Here is a 24,945-nt window from a genome sequence, read left to right on the forward strand (position 1 = left end):
GGATGTTATGTGAAAGAAAGGTGGTTCCAGCAGGTGGAGTCATGGGTCCTCCCCAAGTGGCTAACAAGCCAAATGACACGCAGCTGAGGAAAATGAAGTAATCAACACACCCTATTTAAACACAAGGGTTTGGCTCCAGGGTGTGAGGCACTTTTGGGTAAAAGCGTGGTGATGGCGGCGGCGGCGGCGGCATAGTATAGAGAGGGAACTTCTGAGTATAGATAGTCTCAAAAATGGAGATAGGCTTTTGTTTTCTTTTTCTTTATTTTTGAATTCAATAAAAGTATCAGTAAACTTACTGAATCATGAACCAACTTCAGTGATTCTGCCAGATTATTACACCTCTCCCTGACATGAGGTTGCCTTTCCCCAGATCCTGCTACACTATGTTATGCCATTGCTGTGATGTGGATACCCCTAAAAAATCTGCATTAAAAAATGTATGACTTTTTTGCACAAACATAACTCAATTTGAACAGATCTTGACACAAGACCCCTCATTCTATCGGTCATTGAGACATGCATACTTTTTATATTTTCATTACTGTAGACTTTATTGAATTTAAATACCTCAAAATCTGAAATTTGGATGACTATTTTCCCATAGCATTGGGAGACACAATGTTACCTTACAAAATCAGGCTAGCTTTCCCAAGCATGAATAATTCCATTGTTCTAAAGTTCTGAATGAACATGACAATGGGACACCGTTATGTCTAGCACTACAATAGCCGGCATGCAGGCAGCTGGGAGGCACATCGTCACTGAACAGTCATAGTCAGGCATACACTGTCTCTGTCTGAAGTGGCAACCAGGTAAATAACTATAATGTGTCGGATCCAATATAACTGAACTGCCTTTGCTATCTGTTAGCTAGATAGCAAACAACATCAAGGGTGACTAACGGTATGTTTTGAGTAGGATCGATCGTGGCAACTCTGATGTCTTGCTAGCTAGACTAATGTAAGGTTGCCAAGTCTAACCCTTTTGGACTGTGACACGCTTTCACCTTGAGACGCTCACACACTGCCCAAACTATTTTCATGCCAAAACACTGCAACAGCACCAGATACGAACAGGCGAACGTATTATGGTCAAAGTCTTTCAGGTATAGTAATGGTTAAACCAAGCGAACAACTTTGACTCTAAAAGAGAGCTGAGTATTTGAAAACCGGGTGTTTCATATGGGTATTTCCATGGAGCTGCATCTTAAATTACTCTCTGATTGGTGCGCAATGCTTATCTCCGCGGTGATTGGACAGTTGCTCAAGTTCACAGCTGGGAGCCCAGAAGGCGTTCAAGCAAGCCAGCCACACTCCAACTAACCTTGCATGAACCAAAGTAAGTGAAACTAGGACAGCTATCAATCATAGATTAATTAATTAACGGACCCAGGGTATTTGTTATAAACTAATTATATAATATTTGTTTTGAATAAATGCTGTGTAAGTTTAAGCTAGCTTAAGCTATGTAAACAGCTATGTAGCTTATGTTAGCTGTCTAACGTTAAGTGCACGGCAGAGAGAAGAATGAAAGCAACGCTAAACAATGGCATTTGGTTTTTCTATGCAACTAGTTAGCTAGCTACTATGTAGCCTATGTTTTCAAGAAAGACTTATCAACTCTGCTATTCCAGATGAGTTTATTGAGATATTTTAAGAAGGCGAAAGAGAGAGAAGGAGATATGATAACAAAGGGAAACTAAGCCGGAGAAACAAGGGCAGGGCTAGGATGGGGTTCTTTGGTCTCCAGGAGCCATGGCATGCAGATATGAAAGAAAAATTATGATCTGTGATCTGTTTTTGTTCAAAAATTGTCGGAGAGCTGCAGCTCTCAAATGGTATCTAAAGGGATTCATTGTTTATTTATTTATTCTTTTTTTTAACTTTTACTTTTATTTCAAACATGTAATTAATTTGCAGCTCTGACGCTTAATTAGGGTGACATGGCCTACCTTACATCCATTTATACAGCATACCATTTATAAAAGCAACTCAATGCTACGTAAATGTATTTGCAGCCAATAGCTCTTCACCAGGCACAAAACATGCAATCTTCTGGACACCACTCCAGGTCCCTAACACTAGCTATGGTGGTCCCCAAAATGCAGGTCTATTGCCAGATTCCCCATACAATCCTATCTTTATTAAGTGTAGCCTACTGTGATTAATAATTACTTTCAGGCTCTTCCATTTGTGTTTACTTTGTTCTGTGGCTCGACTGAACTTGGCATTTTTAATTGTGTCTGCTGCAGCCTTAAACAAATTGCTATTTTGATGTTTTCTGCCATCCATGTATTGCACAGCATAATAATTAGAATACAGGAATTAAGACTTGTGTCTCATCGTCAGTCCTCAACATTTGTACAGTAAACTAGCTGGCTGACTTCAAGACACCCGCCCCCCCCACCAGTCTGCAAAATCTCAGTCTAGTCAGCTGATAAAAGTTGGCAACCCTGGACTCATGTTAGCTAACCATCCTAATTTGATATGTCTGGCTGGCTAGCACTATCGTTTCAGATCATATTGCAAGCTAGCTAAATGTTAACCTTGTCACGCACATGCCACATCCTTGCAGATTTAGGTGGTACCTTATTTAAAGCTTTATAATTCCAGATGTGAACATAACAGAGACTTGAAAAATGGCTTAAATTAAGCAAGACATTTGTACCATTTACAGTACTAACTTAGATTTGTTTATATTTGTAATTTAGGAATAGTGCTACACATGCAATTGTCTAGGCAAAAAAGCCAACCTTTTTAGTTTACAATGAAATACTCAGAGATCCCATATATAAAACAGGTTAAACTATACATGTTCTGGATCAAAAACTCCTTGACCTCAAGTACATAAAATCCGAGGGTGGATATGCAGAACTACTAAAGATCTATGAAGCAAAATGTAAGCAGTGTACCCAGTGTCTCCAAATCTACCCAAGATGTCTAAATTATGCATTGCTGTAAATCACAATATAATCATGTATTTCACAAGAAATCAACTGTTTTGGATCACGGAACTCACTTTTGCATAATTTTCAAGTGGGAATTACAAGCTTTCCATCAGTACAGTGGCCTAAAATATCCAGGGGTTCTGAAACGTATCCAAAATCTCTCCAAATATGAATAAAATGCCCTTTGTCCATTATAACAGTGGTTCTCAAACTCGGTCCTGGGGGACCCCTGTGTATGCTGGTTTTCATACTAACCTCAACAGCAATCCCAGAGTTTTAATAAGCTGTTAATTTTTCTTAATTAGGTGCTTTTCATGTTTTAGAGCTGGGGTCCCCAGTCTTATCCAGAAAGGGCCAGTGTGGGTGCACACACCTGATCCTGATTCTACTAATCAAGGTGCTTAGCGATGACTCTAGTGATTGATTAGTAGAATTACATTACATTACATTACAGGCATTTAGCAGACGCTCTTATCCAGAGCGACTTACACAACTTTTACATAGCATTTTTACATTGTATCCATTTATACAGCTGGTTAAGTACCTTGCTCAAGGGTACAACGGCAGTGTCCTACCCGGGAATCGAACCTGCGACCTTTCGGTTACAAGCCCAGTTCCCTACCCACTGTGCTACACTCCGTCCTATACCTAATCAGGTGTGTGCACCCACACTGGCCCTTTCTGGAACCCCAGCTCTTTGTTGAAGCTTGTTGAAGCTTCACCACATCAAATCTGGTGAATGAAACACTGAGCTACCTACGAACACTTACAATACAATGCTTACGCTACACTGTAAAATATCCTCATTATAAAATATCACTAATCTATTTAAAGACACTCAATTAAAAAAATAATGTACAGTATATAACCAAAATATTTTGAGCAGTAATACTTACATATGGATGGTGAAATCTTATCTGCGTTCAATGGGCATTGTCCTCCTACAGAGAATCATGCTGCAGAAATCTTTCAGCTAGGTCTATCAGCAAACGTATGGCTTAGCTAGAAGTTATGCTCAGAAGTTTTCACTGCTGTATTGGCATATCTTAGGGCTATTTTTCGGTTTATCTTGTTTCTATGACGGAATGAACATTTTCAGTGGTGAAATAATATTTTTATGAACGCCCAGATAGACACTATTGCCCAATGTGTCATGCATGGGGGGTGTAGTTGCAGATGAGACCGCATGGAGTGGGTCAAAAAATTATACTGATTTAGAAATTAGAAATTAAATGCAGTTTTCCTAATTCCTTCAAAATAATTTATGGCATTTCAGTGTTTATGAAAAAAGAATGCTTTTCACCCATTTTTTACAATCTAAAAAATTCTGTGTAATTTACAAAACGGATTGCTAATGGCTAAGTGGTTAGTGACCCGTCACAGAATTACAATATGACACACAGGGCTATTGCCAGCTACTGCTCACAAGCGTAAGCCATCTGTTGTTACCCATAAGTGTAATAAATTATACTTCTTTTTCATTTTGTGCAATTGTATATATCGCTGTAAATATCTTTATTGTTACTGTTGCTGTTCTTGCTAGTAATTTCCTTAAGTTATTAGAGTACACAATTTAAATTTCTTTGATGCTAATGGTAGTTTCGACCAGCTTGAAAAGCCCTCAGGCTAGTTGTGACATAAATAACATTCCCAGCAGTGTTAGCTTGCTGTTAGAAAAAATAATTCTGTGCATCCAGTGCCTTTTATGAGAAAAATGTTTCTGGATAAAAAAACATCCAAGTTTTATTAGCCAGTTTAAATCACAGAGTGTGCTGTACATTATGTCACACTTCTGAGGCCCATTGAAAGACAAGAGGATAAAAGGAGGAGCTTATCTTTCACAATAACTACAGCAAAGCATGGCACACTGCCTCTTGCAAAAAAAAATTAAAAACCCATTTTTAAAAAGAACTAGAATTGGACATGGAAACCAATTATAGTATTTGATTGAGTATTTGAGTGCTTGACAGTCCCATGCTCACAATAAATATTTACACAAATGAAACTCTCATGGTTCAGGGAAGTGGAGCCAGCCTTAATGCCTATGAAAATGTATTTTCTCCGCTGAAATAATATGCAGATAAGGAGAAAGAGATTACAGCTGCAGAGGGTGAGGACGGTGACTCTGAACACGCTGCACCCACCCCTCATGCCAGTCTATCTGAATCTGCCCCTTCAATACACTGATCGCAGGGTCATGCCCTATGTTTAAGAGTTTTGCTCTGCTTGAGTATACTGAACTTAGAGAAACAGCTCCAGCGTAGTTCTCTCAGGAAATAAGGGACCTCAGGAAAATTAGGCTTTAAAAGCCTAGCTCACAACAGTGATAGAGGACATGATGCAAATAGAGATTTCAGAAAAGTAGTGTATTCAGAAGGGAGAAAATAGGGAGTGAGGTGATCCAGCTCAGCTCAGAACTCCAGTTCAGCCCACTGCAAGCCTCCCACCCACAGCCAACACCCTGCCTACTGCCGGTGTCATGAAAAATAAGTCGTCCTCCCCACCCCCCAGAGTGTAGAAGAAATATCGACAAACTTCACTGTGTCGTCACCCATTGACTCTTTATGGGCTTGGTGAAAAGTGTTTTGAAGCCCAGTGTTTTGGAGCCAGAGACTGCAAAGGGAGGGAAAAGGGGGACCCTTATGTAGGCGTGAAGTCCGATCGTTCAGTAAGTCAGTAGATTCAGTGACTCGGCAGTGATGCAAACTGTCCCTGATTCATCCACAAAATATTACAGTCCAAATAACACAATAATTTAACAAATCGGCACATGGGGAGACATTAGATGAAGAAAAAACACCTATCGTGACTACATTTTCTTTTAGGAAAAAATGTTTGACTTTGTGTTTTGACTTTGTATATTGCCATTGACTTACATTGAGATGGCTGGCTGAACCATTTATGCTGGAGCCAATCACGCTAGCGCTAGTGAGCAACATCTCTCAACGAGACCAGAAAATGAGCTTCAAAAACACAGCCCAGGTTTGGGTGCTTGGTTCACCTGTCATTACCAGAATGGTTGATCTTCAAAATTTGCGTCAGTATGTTTCCAGTTCAAGTGTCATTTGTACGTATCGATCGCTTTATTGGATACAAGGCTAACCATGCGTAACTATGTACTTATTCACGTAGGATCTGTGCTGGACATTATTACACATTACTAGCATGCTGGTTAGCTACTTTCATATTTATTAGAGCTACAGCAAGGCTACTAAGCACAGTCCTGTGCTACTATATGAAATGGACCAAATTTATCATAGCTTTATCATCTCAAAGTTTGTAATTAACTAGTTACAGAGCGGGCGGCACGGTGGTGTAGTGGACACTGTCACCTCACAGCTAGAAGGTTGTCTGTTCGAATCTCAGCTTGAGGCCTTTCTGTGTGGAGTTTGCCCCCTGTGTCCACGTGGGATTCCTGCCCAAGTTTAACATGACTTTATCATCTGGCAAGTTTGCAGCTAGCCAACTATGAAGGTAGCGAACAAGGCTCTGCAGCTGGCTTTATCGGCTAGCTGCTAACTTGCCAGATGATAATGCCAGCTACACAATCTTGTTAGCTATATCGTTCACAGCTAAAAAAGCTACATACGAGGCAACCAAGTTAACTAACAAACTAATAACTAGTACGTACTCATGCACAAACAGCGTTCCATGTTGTCGTATCCATATAAGGGGTCGATACGTTCAAATGACACCTGAACTGGAAACAGACTGATGCTGTTTTTGCAGATCGACCTTTCTGGTAATTACCAGAAGACTGATTGATAGCTAGGTCAATATTTTCAATATTTCTGCTGGATAATAGATACATCCCACCTTATAACTTCAAAGCCCCAGCTCATTGGTGAATGGTTTAAATGGCTACAATCATGATAACGGCGATGAGCGTGCGATAAAGTTTAAATGTGGCATTAAGAAATAAAAGTAACCTGAATTTAATAAATGTGGAATTATGAAATAAAAGTCCCCTGAAATAAATAAAAGTAGTCCTTTGAAAAATGTCATTTTGAAATAAAAACCTATTTATTTATTTATTGAACTATATTGACTAATTTATACACTTCTGGGCAAAAAAAATGGACCAAGACCAAAATGGCAAAATATTAAGCTTTTAATGGTCTTAACAGCAAATCATTGGTCAGAAAATGAGCAAGAATTAAACAAATGCACTCCTGAGACCTCCTGTACCACCATTTGCTCTTTTACTTTTGCTGCAGTGAACTGTTTGGGGAAAAGCTAGAATCAGGGAAATTCACATGTAGTCTTCTTGTACGCAAAGGTAAAATGATAATGATTAAAATGTTTGATGTAAAATTCAAACTAACACATGTCTGGGTGTACAAAACTTTCCAGAAATATCTTCTGGGATGTTTTTTTTTCTTAAAAGATCAGTCATTTGGTTATCTGCCACATCTGATGCAGCCCATCAAGGGCCTGATAACAAGCTCATAAATGGAACCAGGATTGATAGAGCAGGGAGAGATCTACATTATGCAGTGTTGTGAGCCCCATGGTAAAGGAGCGAGAAAATCTGCTCCAAAAAAAGGAAAATATCCTGCAGGGGTTGCTGTCAGAAACTGCATAGCTGGTCTTCATCAGGACAACTGTAGCTATTCTGAAATTTACAAGACCCTAAAGCAGAGGAAATCCCTATTTCTCTATCAGCAATTAAGAGAATAGGTAAACGCTTTGAAACAACAGGTAATGTTGCCAGAAAGAAAGGATCTGGAAGGCCCAAAGCCTCATCATGCAGGGATGACCACCTGCTGAAATTTACAGTTCTCAAAGACAGGAAAAGAAGCCTACAGAAATTGTCAGCAGAATTCAAGACCTCAGAAAACAACACTCTTTCGAGAAGAACAATAACCAGAAGGCTATCTAATACAGGTTTTGTGACTAGAAGATTTGTTAAAAAGCCATTGCTGTCTCAGAAAAACATCAAAGACTGAATTAAGTTTTTGGCAGAATATGGAAAGTTTGATTCAGAGTGGTTCAGCAGAGTTGTGTGGAGTGATGAATCATGATTTGAGTTGCATGGTGATGCTCCAAAGAGGTGTCTTCGAAGATCTGGTGAGAAATACAATAGCGAATGCATCTCTATCACAGTTAAGCATGGAGGAAGAGGTGTCATGGTGCGGGGAGCCTTTTCAGCTGCTGGTACTGGTGAGCTGCTTCACAATATTGCAGAAAGGCTTGCTTCCCACAATTGAAAAGTTGTTTTCTAAAGATCAGATGTTATTTTTCAACAAGACAATGCTCCTGCCCACACTGCAAAGACCACCAAAAAGTAGCTTGAAAACCAATCCATCAGGCTCATGTTTTGGCCTGGTCAGAGTCCATATTTGAAACCTATAGAGTATATTTGGTCTCACATTAAAAACAAACTGACCGGGAAAATTTTTTCAACTACTCATCAACTGTTTGAAGCCATCAACATTGAATGACACAACATTGACTCTTCTTTCTGTAAAAAGCTGTCCGCAAGTTTACCCACAAGGCTTAAACATTTAAAGAAATCATAGGAAAAAGCTATCCTATACTAAGTTACTTTATCTATTTGTTTAATTCTTGATAATTTCCTGACCAATGATTTGTTGTTAAGACCATTAAAAGCTTAATATTTTGCCATTTTTGGCTTGGCCCATTTTTATTGCCCAGGAGAGTATATTTATATTTACATTTATTTATATATTTATGTATTTATTGCCTCATTTATTTATTTCAGGATTTATTTCATAGCCATATTTATTTATTTATGTATGTATTTATTTATTTATGATCCTCCTAGACCTTTCTGCTGCTTTCGACACAGTCGACCACCCCATTCTCCTGTCCTCCCTGGCAGCTATGGGGATCTGTGGCACAGCACCAGACTGGAGTCCTACCTCTCCGGTCACTCCTTCCAAGTCGCCTGGACCGGTGCAGTATCGGCACCTCGCCCCCTTGCCGCAGGAGTTCCCCAGGGCTCAGTCCTGGGTCCCCTCCTGTTCTCCCTGTACACCCAATCTCTTGGTCCTGTAATCTCTGCCCATGGTTTGTCTTATCACTGTTATGCCGATGACACCCAACTCTTTCTCTCCTTCCCCCCCTCTGACACACAGGTCTCTGCTCGCATCTCTGCTTGCCTGAGGGACATCCAGAGCTGGATGGATAACCAACATCTTAAGCTGAACAGAGGTAAGACAGAGATGATCTTCATTCCTGTTCCATCCTCTAACCTCCTTGACTTTTCTATTTCCCTATGGGACACCGTGGTGTCATCATCACCCACTGCCAAAAATCTCGGAGTGGTGATGGACAACAGACTGTCCCTCTCCCAGAACATTGCGGCGGTGAGTCGAACGTGCAGGTTCTTCCTGTACAACATCCGGAGAATCTGTCCCTTCCTCACCACCTACGCAACCCAGCTCCTGGTTCAAGCGATGGTCCTGTTCCGCCTGGACTACTGCAACTCGCTGCTGGCTGGTCTGCCAGCATCCGCCATCAGACCCCTGCAGCTCATCCAGAATGCTGCAGCTCGTCTGGTCTACAACTTCCCCAGACATTCCCATGTCACCCCCCTGCTCTCTGACCTCCACTGGCTGCCTGTTATGGCTCGCATCAAATTTAAGACTTTGGTGCTTGAATACCAGGCAGCTAAGGGGTCAGCACCAGGATACATCCAGAGGATCCTCAGACCCTACACACCAGGCAGACCTCTCCGTTCTGCCACCTCTGGACGCTTGGCACCTCCCCCTCTTCGTGTCTGTACTTCCCATTCGCGTCTGCTGTCTGTCCTGGCCCCTCGCTGGTGGAATGACCTTCCCGTGGCGGTCAGAACAGTAGAGAATTTGACTACCTTCAAGCTCAGGCTAAAGACTCATCTCTTCAGGCTGCACCTCTCCCCACCCCTCCCTAGCCTCTAGTTTAGCTCAATGTACCTAGTTAGGCTAATGCGATCTCGTTAGTTTTGTATTTGGCAGGATTGTTTTGTTTGATTCTGATTAGGCAAATGTGAGTTCAGTGCTAGTTTTGTACTTGGCAGGATTGTTTTGTTTATTTGCTGAACAGGTTACCCTACAGGGTTGGAGTCCTGATCTATGTGGTCACTTCTGGCACTACGATCTTTACTTCACTCTAGTGTGTTTTTCTGCACCTCTGCACCTTGAACTGATGCACTTGTTGTACGTCGCTCTGGATAAGAGCGTCTGCTAAATGCCTGTAATGTAATGTAATGTAATGTAATTTAATCTATTTATTTATTTATTTATTTATTTATTTATTTATTTATCTATTTAATATTGACTTAAATGGCATTCCATACATAGGACCCTGGGAACATAGGACCTGGGAACACAGGACCCTGAGAATATAGGACCTTGGGCACTTAGGACCCTGGGAACATAGATACACTCCCGCGAGATTTTAGGGGGCCAAGTTGAGGACATGATTTGTGATGAGCAGCGAAACGGACCTGGATGTAAAAATACGAAGTAACCCTTTAAGAAACGGTTGTGGATTATAGCTATCCTTGTGTGAATTTGTACAGTCTCATGAGCATGTACCATTTAGCACTTTCTATATACAGTATGTAAAACAATAGTTGTGACAAAGGGTGTGGTGGCATAAGTATAAAAGAGGCTTGCACCATCAGAAAAACAACAGAAATGTCCCCAGTGTATGTACTTACTGATTTGACGGCCATCCAATGAGCCTTCATTGAAAAAGTTATCAGCAAGCTTGTAGAATTTGAGCTTATTATTTCCGTTATTTTGTGGAGATGGACTTTTAGTGTTTCTAAGGTTCATAAGGCATTTACGTACGCTTAGCTGTTGGTAGGACTCCTCTTCACTGTTTTGCTTAGCTAGATTACTGACCTTATGTGAGAACTGGAAGTAGTACAACCGGAACACTTGACAGTGGAGAATAGCAGCACATGTATACGTCCCAGCAATCTTTGCACATTAGTAAATAACAGTAGTACGAGAGAAATGAAGAGAAATGATTAAATTGCGTAGTTGAAACAATATGTTTTTAGCAGAATGGTCATGCAGGTGAAATCAGACATGATCACAGACTATAGTGCAAAGAAAATAAAGTGACCATGAGCAAGACGAGTTTCCTTATTGAACGGTATATAAAACAGACGGTCTTACTATTTATTTGTGTAAATAGTTGTTGAAGTAACGCGTGAAATTGCGTAGGAAAACTGTTGTATAAATGTATTTTCTCGAGTTCAGTTCTAGTAGTTCTAATTATGAATGAGTCATGTTTTTAAATATAATGTTTTAATGTGGTGTTGCAGACAGTTCATACATACAATTACTATGTGGGTAGATAGAGAACAGAATGTAGAACATAACATGAATGTAGAAACGTGGCGTTTGTTGATACGAACATTTTCTACAGTAGCCAAGTGAAGAAATATGGTTAGTAGAAACACCACAGTGGTTAGCTGGTGTAACTTTTTAAGAAAATCAATACATTTACCGTCATGAAATGCATATGGCTGGCCATGAGTGACTTTTGGGAAACATGTGCATTGAAGATTCTGTTATTTTGATAAGTGCAAAAGCAATAGACAATTATTAGTTAGCAAATATAAGTGTAAGAAAATGTTAGTTTAAGATATGAAAAGATCTGTCTGTGAGCGAGACAGGATTGGATCGTCCGACCTTGCGCCACCGTCAATTAGCAGTGGAAAGGTGTGAATTTTCTTGGTGAAATGGTTCCGTGGTTTTAAAGCAGACCAGTAAGTACAGCTGAGCTCCGGTTGTATCCATATGGCCTGGCGATATTGTAGGTGGTTAACTGAATGTGTAGATGGTATGTCAAAATGCAGTCTATACGTTCGGTGAACGCTGGGTAGATGTGGTGCAAAAGCAATAATTGAGAAGTAATAGAGAATTATTAGTGAGCAAATGAGCACATTTTAAAAAATTGCTTCAGGTGGGATTTGAACCTGTGACTCAACAATCCATAGGCTGTGACTACCACTTAGCCGCGAACTGACCAGCGGTAGAGACTGGCAATTTCTTGAGGAAAAAGATATAAGACCGTTTTGTGTATGTATGTGACATTTTGATTGGCTGGTGAAGGTGAAGGATTGGCTGGTGTATGTAAAATGACCAATGGGGAGACATATTCTTTGTGAGCTAGGAGTATTTCTGGCAGGAAGAAGAAGAAGAAAACACAAAATCCCCCCCCCCCCCCCCCCCCGAAATAAAAAATAAAAAGAAACCAAAACTTCAAGAAAAAGGGTTTAACACAGATTGCAGGAACAAGAAAAGAACTTTATCAAATGAAAAACATCATCAACCAAACCACCAAGATTTACGTCTGAAATATTTTGTGCAACTCTTAAAAATTACAAACTTTGAAAGAGAAAAAAGCACACGAACAAAACACAAAATGAAATAGAAGAATCGAATGATAAAAATCAGTTCTTGGAAATGTGGATTAAACTGAGCGGAACAAAACCAGAAAAAAATATTTTGAAAATATGTACAATGAAACCAAACAAAACTAAAATTCAACCAAAAATTAATTTAAAAATTCTAGAATCTGCTATTAAAAATAACCAAAACCCACTAGTGCAATCACACGCAAGAGTTCAAAACTACAATCTCTAAAAATAGAAAAGATTGTGGGCCTGGCAACATCAGGACTGAGATGCTTAAAAACAGCACCCCTGAACTGGAAAAGGGCTGTGATTAAACCTATGGCTTGCATCTTGCAGGTTGGCTCATTGTCGCTGACCATGAAAGATGCAGGGCAAACAGACTGGCGGTACTACTAGAAGATACAGCTTTATTAAATGCAATGAGGACCATACCATGCCTGGCCTCTACGGCACACTAACCTTTTCATACATGAACTAGATTAGTAAAACAACAAATTGGACAAACAGAGCCGTCACGTTACCGATAACAAAGAAAATAAGAGAGCATGGAATAGTTTGATTTACCAACGACCAACTTCTGAACTTCTCTCTTACTTTGGCCGAGAGAATCTGCACAGGCGCCCTAGCCTGGCTCCCTTATATGTTCTTAAAGTAACAGTACACCCGTTACACTGTGTAGGCAGTAACCTGGGGAAGATATTCAGCAGTATACTTAACAGCAGAATAATGACATTCTTTAACAAGCACAGTGTCCTGAGTGAGTGTCAAATTGTTTTTTTTGTCAAAATCATCACACTGCTGATCATACTTACACCCTACACACGCTGATAAATAAACATGTCCACCAAACCAAAAATGGAAAATCTTTGCCTGCTTCATTAATGTTAATAGAGCATTTGATTACATTTGGCATGAAGGATTATATTACAAACTTCTTAAAAGCAGTGTAGGGGTAAAATGCATGTAATGAAATTACGTAATGAAATACCTGGGCATTGACAGTCAATTTAAAGAAGATTAAAATAATGCTCTTCTAAAAAAATAGGCCAGATGTCAGGAAAATAGGTACCACTTTATTTACCTTTAATTATACCTACCTCGGTCTGACAATCAGTGCTTGTAGAGCACTTTATGAAATTAAGAGAACATTTTACAAAAATAATATACCAATCACAATCTGGTCCAAACTCTCTGGCAGTATTATTACAGACCATAGCACTACAGCTGAGGCCAACAGTTTACATACATGAAGGCTAAAGACATTCAAACTCAATTTTTCATAACTCCTCTCATTTCATGTTACCATGCATTTCCTGTGTTAAGTCAATTAGGGTATCTACTTTATTTCCATAAGAGGTAATTTCAAAATAATAGCTAAGAGACAGATTTATTTAAGCTTTTACTATGTACTATATCAGATTTTCAGTTGGTCAAAAGTTTACATACACTTTGTTAGTATTTGGTGGCATTGCCTTTTAATTGCTTAACTCGAATCAAAGCTTGGGGTAGCCTTCCACAAGCTTCTCACAATATTTTGCAGGAATGTTTGCCCATTCCTCCTGACAGAAGTGGTGTAACTCAGTCAGGTATGTGGGCCTCCTTGCTTGGACATGCTTTTTCAGTTCAGTCCACAAATATTCTGTGGGATTCAGGTCAGGGCTTTGTGATGGCCACTCCAATACTTTCACTTTGTTGTCTTTAAGCCATTTTGTTACAACTTTGAAGGTATGCTTAGGATCATTGTCCTGCTGGAAGACCCAGTTGCGACCTAGTTTTAACTTTCTAGCTGATGTCTTGAAGTGCTGCTTCAGTATTTCTAGATAATCCTCCTTCCTCATCTACTTTCTGAAGTGCACCTGTCCCTTTTCCAGCAAAACACCCCCACACCATGATGTTGCCACCCCAATGCTTCACAGTTGGGATCGTGTTTCCTCGGATTAAAAGCCTCATATCTCTATTCATCATAATTACAAAAAACACCCATTTGTAAAACTAAAATACTTTATACCACACTGTAGATAAGACCTTGGTAAAGATATACATGTAAGAATCTTGTTGTTCAAACAAGTTTTCCCAGTGACTTGGCCACCAGAAATAATACACTAGCAGCGTGTTATAGCTGGCTATGGAATACTATTCCATCTGCAGGGGATTCGGATTCCAGAGGGTTGCGCATGTCTCATTTCCACCGAAATTACAAAAAACACCCATTCGTAAAACTCAAATGCTTTATACCACAATGTAGATAAGACCTTAACGATATTAAAACATCATGGTTCAATCAAGGTTTAGCTGTCTAGTCACGCCAGAAAACATGTTATAGGGCCTCTTCATCGGCATAATTTGGACGAATCGGAATTGAACAGTCAGGATGATGTCAAGACAGGGATTGGCTACAATTTGAATAACATTTCATTTCAGCAAAACAAAATCCCGAATAACATAGCGAGTGCCGTTTTTTTTGGTGCCACATCGCTTCTGAAATGGCTGTAGAAGTCCCTCAGGACACTGGCAGCTGTAATGTTTTTAGGACACCAAAATATATGAAAGTATGAATAAACAATAGCCGATTAACTTATAATTAATTTCTCAGTGAGTTTTTCTTGTAACTAGAAATACTGCCTTGCCTCTGCCAACCAGTAGCCAGGTTGGATATAAAATGTCATCACTTCATCATTTTATCCTATTAGACATTTGTGTGAAACTTTGTCATACTTAGCATATGAATTCTTGAGTTATGGCCAAAAACGTGTTTTGCAAGATCACAGTGACCTTGACCTTCGACCACCAAAATCTAATCAGTTCATCCTTGAGTCCAAGTAGACGTTTGTGCCAAATTTGAAGAAATTCCCTCAAGGTGTTCCTGAGATATCAATCAGGACGGACGGGTGGATGGAAGGACGGACGGACTGACGGACAACCCGAAAACATAATGCCTCCAGCCACAGCTGTGCCGTGGCGAAGACATAATAAAATGTGTAATAATGCCTTCAGTGCGTTTAGATTTTTTATATTGACCAACTGATTTTGGTGCAGTGTTAAGTGCATACACAAATTCTCGTAAACAAGGCCAAATTAGCATAATAATTTCTGACTTTCTAAAGAAAAAAAGTGCCATCGCTGAACACCCTATCTGCCTTTTCAAGGCTGCGTGCATGTGTGTGTGCCAGCGTGTGTGTGTGTGTGCGTGTCCATGCGTCAATCATAGCATTTGTGAATGTTTGCATACGTGTGTCTATCAGTGTGTGTGTTTGCTCGTGCTTGTCAGTATGTGTCAGTATATGTGTATTTAATTGTGCGCATATATTTACATGTTTCTTTATCTACCAGTATATATGCACGTATGTGTCTGTCATTGTTTGTGTGTTTGCTTCCATGTTTGTGTGTATCAGTGAATGAACTACTATCTTGTGAAACTGAGAGCCCCCCAGGTCCGACAGCTCTACTGTTCGCTAACCTCAATGTTGCGGACAGCGAGTGGAAACTGCTAGCAGTTAGATGGCTAGCTGTAGTTAATGTCACAGGCTAGCTAGCTATAGTTAAGTATTTTTAGGTTTAATAAGCTATAAGTTAAGAGCACTTATAGCTTTCTAGCTAGTGCACAGTTGTAATGAAACCTGGAGCATAGCTACGAGTTAAGCAGGCAGCCAGTTAGCCATCAAGCTAACGTTAATGATTTAATCTATGCTATATGCCAATGCTGGCTAGCCAGCCACACTTTGGTAACATCAGTTAAATATTTCATTTTCAACTTTCAACTTAACTGAGCTGAAGTTTACAAGTTAGCTAGCCATGCAGCTGGTTTAATGAAGCTAAGTAGCCAGCCAGTTTTATGAATGAAAACAAATGTGGCTATGTAGCTGGCTACACCATGTTTTTCTTAAAGAGTAATGTTAAATGTTACAAATTCAATCAGGTTTTATGACCAACCTTGTAATCATGTTGGTGTCTGAGTCGTGAAACAATATCATGTGGGGTTTGCAAGTGAAATGATAGAGAATGCATTTAAATAAAATATAAATAAGCTTCCCAAAAGGATTACACAGATGTAAAAGCAACATTTATTATTATTATTATTATTATTATTAGTTAGCAAGTACGTTTCCACACAAAACCAAGATGGTGACCACAAAGCTTTTACAATGTCCTTTTGCCTGTGTATCAAGTGTCCAGCAATTGGCTAATTTCAAGATGAGATATGGTTATTGGCAGATGTAGCTAAATGCCCAATGGGGAGAATTATTGATAGTGGTACTGGAGCATTGTGGTGATGTAATCAGCAGGAAAATTGTGTCTGTTGTGTCTGTTTACATGAGTTCAGAAGGTACAGAAGTTAATGTTCTTCAGGGCTGCGAGTCTGAGGTCATTGTGGTTATTTCTGTAGGAAACCCTGATGTGAAAACTCTTGGTGCTGTATAGGTATGAGGCATGCCCTGCCAAGGCGTAATTTGTTGGATGGCATACCTGCTATCCCAATGTTGAGCGATCAAGTGGCAAAAAAATCCAAAGTCCATGAGGTGCCAGGATTATCGCGATAGGCTGCAGTTTGTTTCTAAATTCTCAGTTGCTAGGGTCCCATTGAAAATAACAGTTTTGATTCTCAGGTGAGGACCGCACAGACATTAACGATTGTGAAGTCTCTTTATGAATGATAATGGCCTGAGATTGCCTTGAAGCTACACCATAAATATTCATCATATGTGTCTCAGCCTGGCATGCAGAGCTTTAGATGCTCCATTCAAGACCTCATGCTTAAACAGACAGAGACAGGGTCTTCCGAAAGCTGCATTAAAATGTGCATTCACACACCACTGTTCAGGAGCACATACTGAGAACAAGCTGTTCTCCATATGAAATGGGCTGTGCTCCATAAAACACAGACTGTACTCGATCAGTGTACACATTTGCAATCTTCCCTCTCTGACCAGAATAAAATGTCTTTGAGCACAGAAAAGGAGTCTGATCTGAACTGAACTGTAAATTAGATGGATATTATCCATTACATGTGTCAAGAAACTCTCAACCCCTCTGTGCCTTGGCTAAAACTCTGAGGCATAATCACTTCTTCCCCCCATCTTACCTTGTCTCCGTCCTCTCCAGGGGGCCCCAGGGGCCCAGCGGGTCCTGGCAGCCCAACAGGACCCTGGGCTCCATCTCTGCCGGCAGGACCAAGTGGGCCTTTCTCTCCCTTAGACAGAAAAGAGTTTATCCTCTCAGCACTATACACCCAAACATTAGATCCTAAACTACACATATAGAACTATGCTCTCAAATACTATACCTTCAGAACTCTTTAGCCCCAGAGATACACCCCTAAAACTACACCCTTAAACAGTAACCCCACAGATTCAGAGGTGTAGGAGTGAGTTTGGGGGGACGCATTTGCACCCCAACCCCTACCCCTGCCCGTCCCCACAATAAATATAGTTAGTGTAAAAGTTTATTGGTTCCACCAGAGCCAACTATGGGTATTAAAGAAGCATACTGTACACATGCTAGCCTCATCCGTTCTCACCTGCAAGAGTTGGCTTTGTTATTCCTTTATTTTTCTGTGTGTTTGTGAGATATCTCCTAGTCAATAACACGCTAACAGTAGACACCATCAAGAATGACAAGAATGAAAGTATCATGTTTAATCAACTTAATTAAAACTATGTTTAACCCCCTAATATTGAAATCCACCTCTCTACCAATCCAAACCCTCTACTGATATACATATGAAATCTATCAAAACATTTATTTACATAATAGAAGTATGACATAGAGAAAGACAGAAAGATAAGACAGATAGTTTGTCTGCAAGAGGAAAATGCGCAGGCCTATGAAAACATTCCAAAAACATAACACACATACAAAAAAGTAATTCAATTCCCCTTTGTCCCAACCCAACTTTCACTAAAATAAATAAAAATACTTTAACTACACTTTTTTGCTTGCACCCAATCATTGAAATTCTGTTCAGTGTAACATTATGGAAATATGTAACGTGTATGTGTGTCAAACATAGTAATATGATGTGTTGCGCCAGAATAAACGTTGAACTGGAATCCGTTTTGGGACTGCTTTTGATGCTGCATTTTTGGATGAAAGAATGCTTGAAATAAATTAAATGAAGACCACCAAATCAGCCACTGGGCCGTCCCACTTTTAACACTAGAAAGGCCATGTATTTTTACTATCTTGAACTGCCAAGCCTAATGCGCAGTGGCATCAGGCTCATCCAGCATTACAACATCGATTTCAGCACACACAATTTCATAAAGATTAAGAAACATTATGTTGTAAAATAATATTCATGAAATAAAGGGCACAGCTGTATTAATTTCAACATTTTTATTTCTTATTTATATAGGTTTTGTTATATACGTAGGTAAGGGAAAATGTGCCAGCTCGTATTACAGGCACATTGAGAAAAATGCTAAATGGAGAATGTAGTTCAATAAATACAAAGTGCAATATTTAAAAAAGTTATTTCTTCAGTCATAACAAATTCCACTCGCTTCTCCCTTCCCTTTGATTCTGATATTTCGATTGAGCTTTTACATATGTTCGGTTTCTCTCCAATTACTCATTAATTCCACAGGGAGCACACAGCTTTGGTTGTTTGTGTGAGCAGGAACCGTACAAAAATTGATTGCATTTCACACAGTTGTCTTTATCCTTATTCCGACTGCATTTTCCAACCTGGCACTGCATTTTTTCCCAGGAGTGATGGGTGTGGTGAGGTGATGCTGCGACCATGGCTGCTTTGGTTGCCGCTGCTTTTGTCTTCAACTAATTTTCACGCAGCTCCCATGCCAGGTCCATGATGGAGTCTATCATCAGTAATTCTCTTCCCATTCACTTGTGTGATTTGTCCATCCTGTACTCTATTCAGAGTTTATCCAAAGTCTCCATGGAGTTATAAACCCATCATTTCTATGAGTACAATGCCCACAATTATTAATCCCCAAGCTGAAGTCAATAATAAAGTAAATATCTTTATTAATAAAGAGTAATCATCGTCTTTATCAAACAATTGCAGTTAATTAATTTTGTGTGATTATATGTGCGATATTATTTTCTTATCAAAGCGTTATTGCTGAATAGGGTGCTGGAGGTGAGAGCAATCCATTCACACCTGGGTATCAGCACCTGTTACCTATTGTCTGGCGTGGCAGTTTTGTGAAGATAGTGGTACAAAATGCCTTCATTTGTTTAATGAGTCAATTTTTTCAAACTCTAACAATGCAGTTACTTTAAGTCCAGCTATTTAGGAGCAGTTGTGGAAGGAGGAGGGTATTGCATTTATGGTGTTGAAGTAATTTTCATTTTAAAGTCCAAACACATGACGTGGATTGACAAAGGCCTTTCTAGTGTTAACCTGGCTCCGATACTTTCAGCAAACATTACAATGCTTTCCTGCTTCTGAAAATCTATTGATAGCTAGATTCATGGTTTAACCAAAAAAGGTTCTATTCTTTGATACACATAAGGCACCCAAAAAAGTAGTCAATTAATGTGTGTGAAATTTATGACATATTGAACAATAAATATAACTTTATAATACAATTTGAACTTATTTTAATATGTTAATAGTAATGGCATAGTATTCACATTACCTTCCTCCTATATGACTGCAAACTTTGAATGGGGTGATTTTTTAAGGATTGGGCTCCATTAAAAGAAAAGATTTTTGCTGTGTTGGGAGGAATGGTTGACTGTGCTCCCACAGCATTCCTTTAATACATTTTTTAAAATTAATTAATTAATTAAAGTAAATGGTAAATGGACTGTATTTATATAGCGCTTTTATCCAAAGCGCTTTTACAATTGATGCCTCTCATTCGCCAGAGCAGTTAGGGGTTAGGGGTTAGGTGTCTTGCTCAAGGACACTTCGACATGCCCAGGGCAGGGTTTGAACCGGCAACCCTCCGACTGCCAGACAATCGGTCTTACCTCCTGAGCTATGTCGCCCCTATAGTACATGGCGATTGTTATTTCTTTTTCAGTACAATTATTGGAGGGACAAGTTTAACCGTTTCCCATATTGGGGGAACATGTCCTCCCTGTCCCCCCTGCTTCTTAAGCCTTTGCTCAGATTACACTCTTGTATCTACCCCCAGAATTTAACCCTTGGAATTGTACACCCTCAGAACTATATGCACTTGTAGCTAAGTCCATTGAATATAATGCCCAGAGAACTCCATACCCTTAGAACCCTACGCTTTCAGAATTCAGAACTACACCTTCGGTCTCTGAGACTGTGAGTGGTACGCTACTCTAGGCCACAGAGTGCTGCCTGAGAGTAGCTAAACCATGGGGGAGTAGCAGGCTAGTATAAACAGCAAGAGCTCAGCATTCACACTCACCGGGCCACCTTTCTCTCCAGCTGGGCCTGGGGGCCCCTGGGGACCCGGACGGCCTGGAAGCCCAGTGGGTCCAGCGGGACCGGCAGGACCCCGTTCACCAGGGGAGCCCTGCAGATAGAGATGGCAGCACAAAGAGCACTGAGATGAATCTCTCACTGTTGTATGAACTCCTTATAGTGAGTGTAAACTTGTTACATCTGAAACTCCATCCCAAAGACAGCAGCAGGGGAAATACTCTGCCACAGAACACCATATACATCTCAAACCTTACAGAAGATCACACAAAAATCAGAAAAACACACAGCTGCACTTCCTCACTGTGGTGCCAACAAGTGTGACGTGTGAGAATCGTCTTCAGTGAGACTACTTCTGGTTTGTCCCTTGTCTGATTCAGTTCATGTGTGTTCTAGCTCTGTCTAGCTCTAATGTTTTGGTGATGCGATTAATAACAGTAGTTGTATACACATTCAATTACAATTATCCACCTGTGGTTATTTTCCATTAAAATAGTAGTAATCAGAATTATACATTATCAAATTAAAAGGTATAAAATGCAGGTTTTTTAGCTTTGCTGTGATAAATTAAATCATCATTTTGATAGCTGTCACCATTGAGGAAAAGCAATTCCAAGGTCTGACTGCTGGCTTGTCATTTCGCTTAGCTGCACTAGCTGTACAAAAGCTCCAGTGAAACTTGATCCCACTCCACAAGCTCTGTAGCCACACCCACTCCTCCCCTAACAGGAAAGAGCATGGAGAAACATCCTGAACATATCTTAGAAGAAGAAATACAGGCAGAGGAGCACAGATTCAGCAAAGATGCACAGTCTGAGATTTTTGTAGTGCGTCATACATATGACTAAGCGTGGTTACTTTATATGTTCAAGGTAAAAATCCTGCATGGTATGCCTTGAAAAAGCAATTATTTAAACATCCATCTTTTTAGTCCAGTGCAAATGTGATGTAGAGATGACACTCCACATCCCATTTGCACTGTAATAACATTTCCCACAAAATAAAACCAAGCTTAGTGTAAATCTGTCTACTGTGTGTTTTTGAGTATAATCTCTGTACTCACTGAAGGTCCAGGGGAACCGGTAGGGCCCTCGTTTCCTTTAAGTCCTGCTGCCCCCTGGTGGAGAAAGTAAAAACTCTTGAAACAAAGAAATATTCGGCAGTGCAGTGCAGAACTCTCTCTCTCTCTCTGCTGTTTCTGAACTCTGTCTCCACTGTTCCAGATAGCTCTCTCTGCATCAGAATTTCCTGTCATCTGGTCCATTTATCCATTTATTTTATTTACAGATAGATGTGTGTGCAGTGAGAGAATGGTGTGTGTGCGATAGATTGGCAGCCTGTCCAGGGTGTATTCCTGCCTCTCGTCCAATGCACGCAGGGATAGGCTCCAACCACCCTGCCCAGGATAAGCGGGTATAGACAATGGATGGATGGATAGATGTGTCTGCGCATTTGTGTGTGTGTGTGTGTGGTGTGTGTGTCCGGATTTGAGACGGTGATTGTAAGTACACTGTTTGTTTTGTGTGTATTTGTGTGTGAATTTTGTGCTATGACATGTTCCCATACCCTGTGCTGAAATGTAGGCCTATTTGATGGAATATAGGAGAGAAATAGCAAATTCACACTCACCAGTGGTCCAGGCAATCCTCGTTCGCCAGGGAACCCCCTCTGTCCTGGAGGGCCATCCTTCCCACCTGGGCCACTGGGACCAGGGTCACCCTGAAAGGACAGCAACTCCCTTTTTAGCCACTGCCATCAGTATCCCAATTCCATCACAACAACACCATCAACACACACCAGAATCTCACATCTATCTACTGATAACCTCTTCTTCAGATCCCAGGGCACACAGGTTGAGGGCTCATCACGTTTTGGGCTGCTCACCTTTGCTCCCTCTTTTCCTGCAGGTCCAGGCAGGCCCTGCTCTCCTGGAGGCCCTGGGGGCCCGGGGTGTCCCCGATCTCCCATCGGGCCTGTTTCGCCTGTGGGGCCCTACACAATGGGGGAGGGAGTCAGGCAGATGCAGTGGCCACATTCCCTTCAGTGGGTTTTCAGCATGAAATTTGTTTATCAAGCATGAATCATAAATGTATTACCTTCTATGCTTATATTGTTTTTTACACTGAGCCCATGCATCCACAAAGTCATATATCAAATCATATGTCGCAAGGTGTGTGGGATGTATAACCTGTTGGATATGATACAGCTATGCAGTTAGACTGGGTAATGCAGTTCTCTACTTTTAAATTGGACTGTAGCTCAGTGAAACTCACACTCTCCAATGCATGAAGAATTGTACTGTCCACTGCATACAGACCCACAATGTCCACTGTGTGCTGACTCACACAGTTCAGTGCGTGCTGAATTACACTGTTCACTGCATGTACTCCCACTGTTCACTGCATGCAGACCCACACTGTACACTGAATCTAGAATTAAACTGTTCACTGCATGCAGACGCACACTGTTCAGTGCATCCAGAATGACACTGTTCACTGTATGTAGACTCACACTGTTCACTGCATGTACTTACACTGTTCACTGCACCCACAATTACAATGTTCACTGTATGAAGACTCACACTGTTCATAGCATGCACTCACACTGTTCACTGCACCCAGAATGGCACTGTTCACTGTATGCACTCACACTGTTCACTGCACCCAGAATGACACTGTTCACTGTATGCACTCACACTGTTCACTGCATCCACAATGACACTGTTCTAGGGATTTATCTGAATCCGAATACTGTATTCAGGAAAGCACAAATAATGCGATGGAAACAGATATTTCTTCTACCCTAAGTTGCTCGTTATTATCCGGATTCGGGAAAAAAAAAAAGTCAGCTCCATGTCGAGTTCTCATAGCCTCTATCTAACTTTACAGGGGCAGAGAGAGAGAGAGAGAGAGAGATGTATCTGGAACTCCGGCACACACACCAACAAACTTTGAGCCACTGGGCTGCAAAACGTTTAACAAATAAGTTCTTTGCGTCAGCCATTGTTTCTTCAAATCGATTCATATCATTGTGGATGGCCACAAGATAAAAATGCCCATTCTGTTTGCAACATAGGACTTTGATTTCACTAACTAGTCATTTCATTTATTACACATTATTGAAAAGTGATTGCTATATTCTGTAGTTGCCCCCACTGAGGCAGCGCACAGCAGGCAGCGGGCTGAGAACTGACCATTCCCGGCTATCACACAGGGAAACTCTCGCATCGAGGAGGAGGAAACGTCAGGTGCTGGAGCTAGCGAGACAAAAGCCTGGTGTGGCAGCTGGATTTCTTTCAAACCCCCGCAACCTATACATCAAAATGAACCTGTAGTTTTAGCTGTATGTGTTCCTCCATTTAAATCAAAATATTTTACGAAACGTTTTACCTTGTATTTCAGTCAATCTTCATCCGTTTAAAATGTAACATGCTGTATGTATCAGCCTTAGGTCTTGGCTATCAAATGAACACGAAATCCAGTCCAGATTTTCATGGTAGGCTAACAGTTGCCACCAAGGGAAAATATGTGGACATCAGATGGTTTGCAGTCTATTCAAACTTAGTTCAGAAGGGGAAAAAAATAAAAAATAAAAAAATAAAACAGGCAAAAAAGTTCATGTATTACTGTTATGTAATTACTGTTGTAAAGTAGTAATTCACGTTTCCCTAGCGAACTGCAGTAACGGTAACACATCAAGAAACGCGAACACAGCATCATTGAAATTTAAGATTATCCCTCCCAACTGAAGGACATTTTTCTATATATCTTTACTGTAAACAGTTTCTAGTTCCAATGCAAAACAGAATCTTTCGATTTATATATATATATATATATATACACATATATTATATATATATACACACATATATATATATATATATAATATATATATATATATATATATTTTGTTTTTACAGTTTCTGATTGTTCAATGCCCCCCCAGAGTTCATAAAACTTAGTTTAGTTAACAATAAAAAAAAAATTAAGTATGAGGATGTGGAAATATATTTTATAATTATATGCCAACATTAAATCAATTTGATGCTTTGAAGGCACAACAATTGCATTGCCAATTAATATTAGGTTCGAAAATACAGCATTTGCCCGATTAAACCTGACTATAAACCACGCCCACTTTATGTCTTCTATTTGTCTTCTATAATTTTGTTGGTTGAACAGATACAGATACAGATATAGATAATGACGTCTCTGCACACCCCTACACTGTTCACTGTATGCACTCACA

General features: G+C 40.2%; 1 protein-coding gene across 2 annotated transcripts in view; it reads right to left on the reverse strand.

Moving 5' to 3' along the window:
• LOC118237099 (collagen alpha-1(V) chain-like) overlaps positions 1–24,945 on the reverse strand; it is a 132,730-nt gene that overhangs the window by 25,352 nt on the left and 82,433 nt on the right. For both annotated transcript variants that reach the window (XM_035435537.1, XM_035435536.1), the window contains 5 exons: positions 22,582–22,689; positions 22,327–22,416; positions 21,761–21,814; positions 20,684–20,791; positions 17,413–17,520 (listed from right to left, as the gene is read on the reverse strand). In XM_035435537.1, the coding sequence (XP_035291428.1) occupies positions 17,413–17,520; positions 20,684–20,791; positions 21,761–21,814; positions 22,327–22,416; positions 22,582–22,689 (468 nt within the window). The remainder of the gene's footprint in view (positions 1–17,412; positions 17,521–20,683; positions 20,792–21,760; positions 21,815–22,326; positions 22,417–22,581; positions 22,690–24,945) is intronic.

The sequence above is a fragment of the Anguilla anguilla genome, chromosome 10 (assembly GCF_013347855.1).
Source record: "Anguilla anguilla isolate fAngAng1 chromosome 10, fAngAng1.pri, whole genome shotgun sequence".
Classification (NCBI taxonomy): domain Eukaryota; kingdom Metazoa; phylum Chordata; class Actinopteri; order Anguilliformes; family Anguillidae; genus Anguilla; species Anguilla anguilla.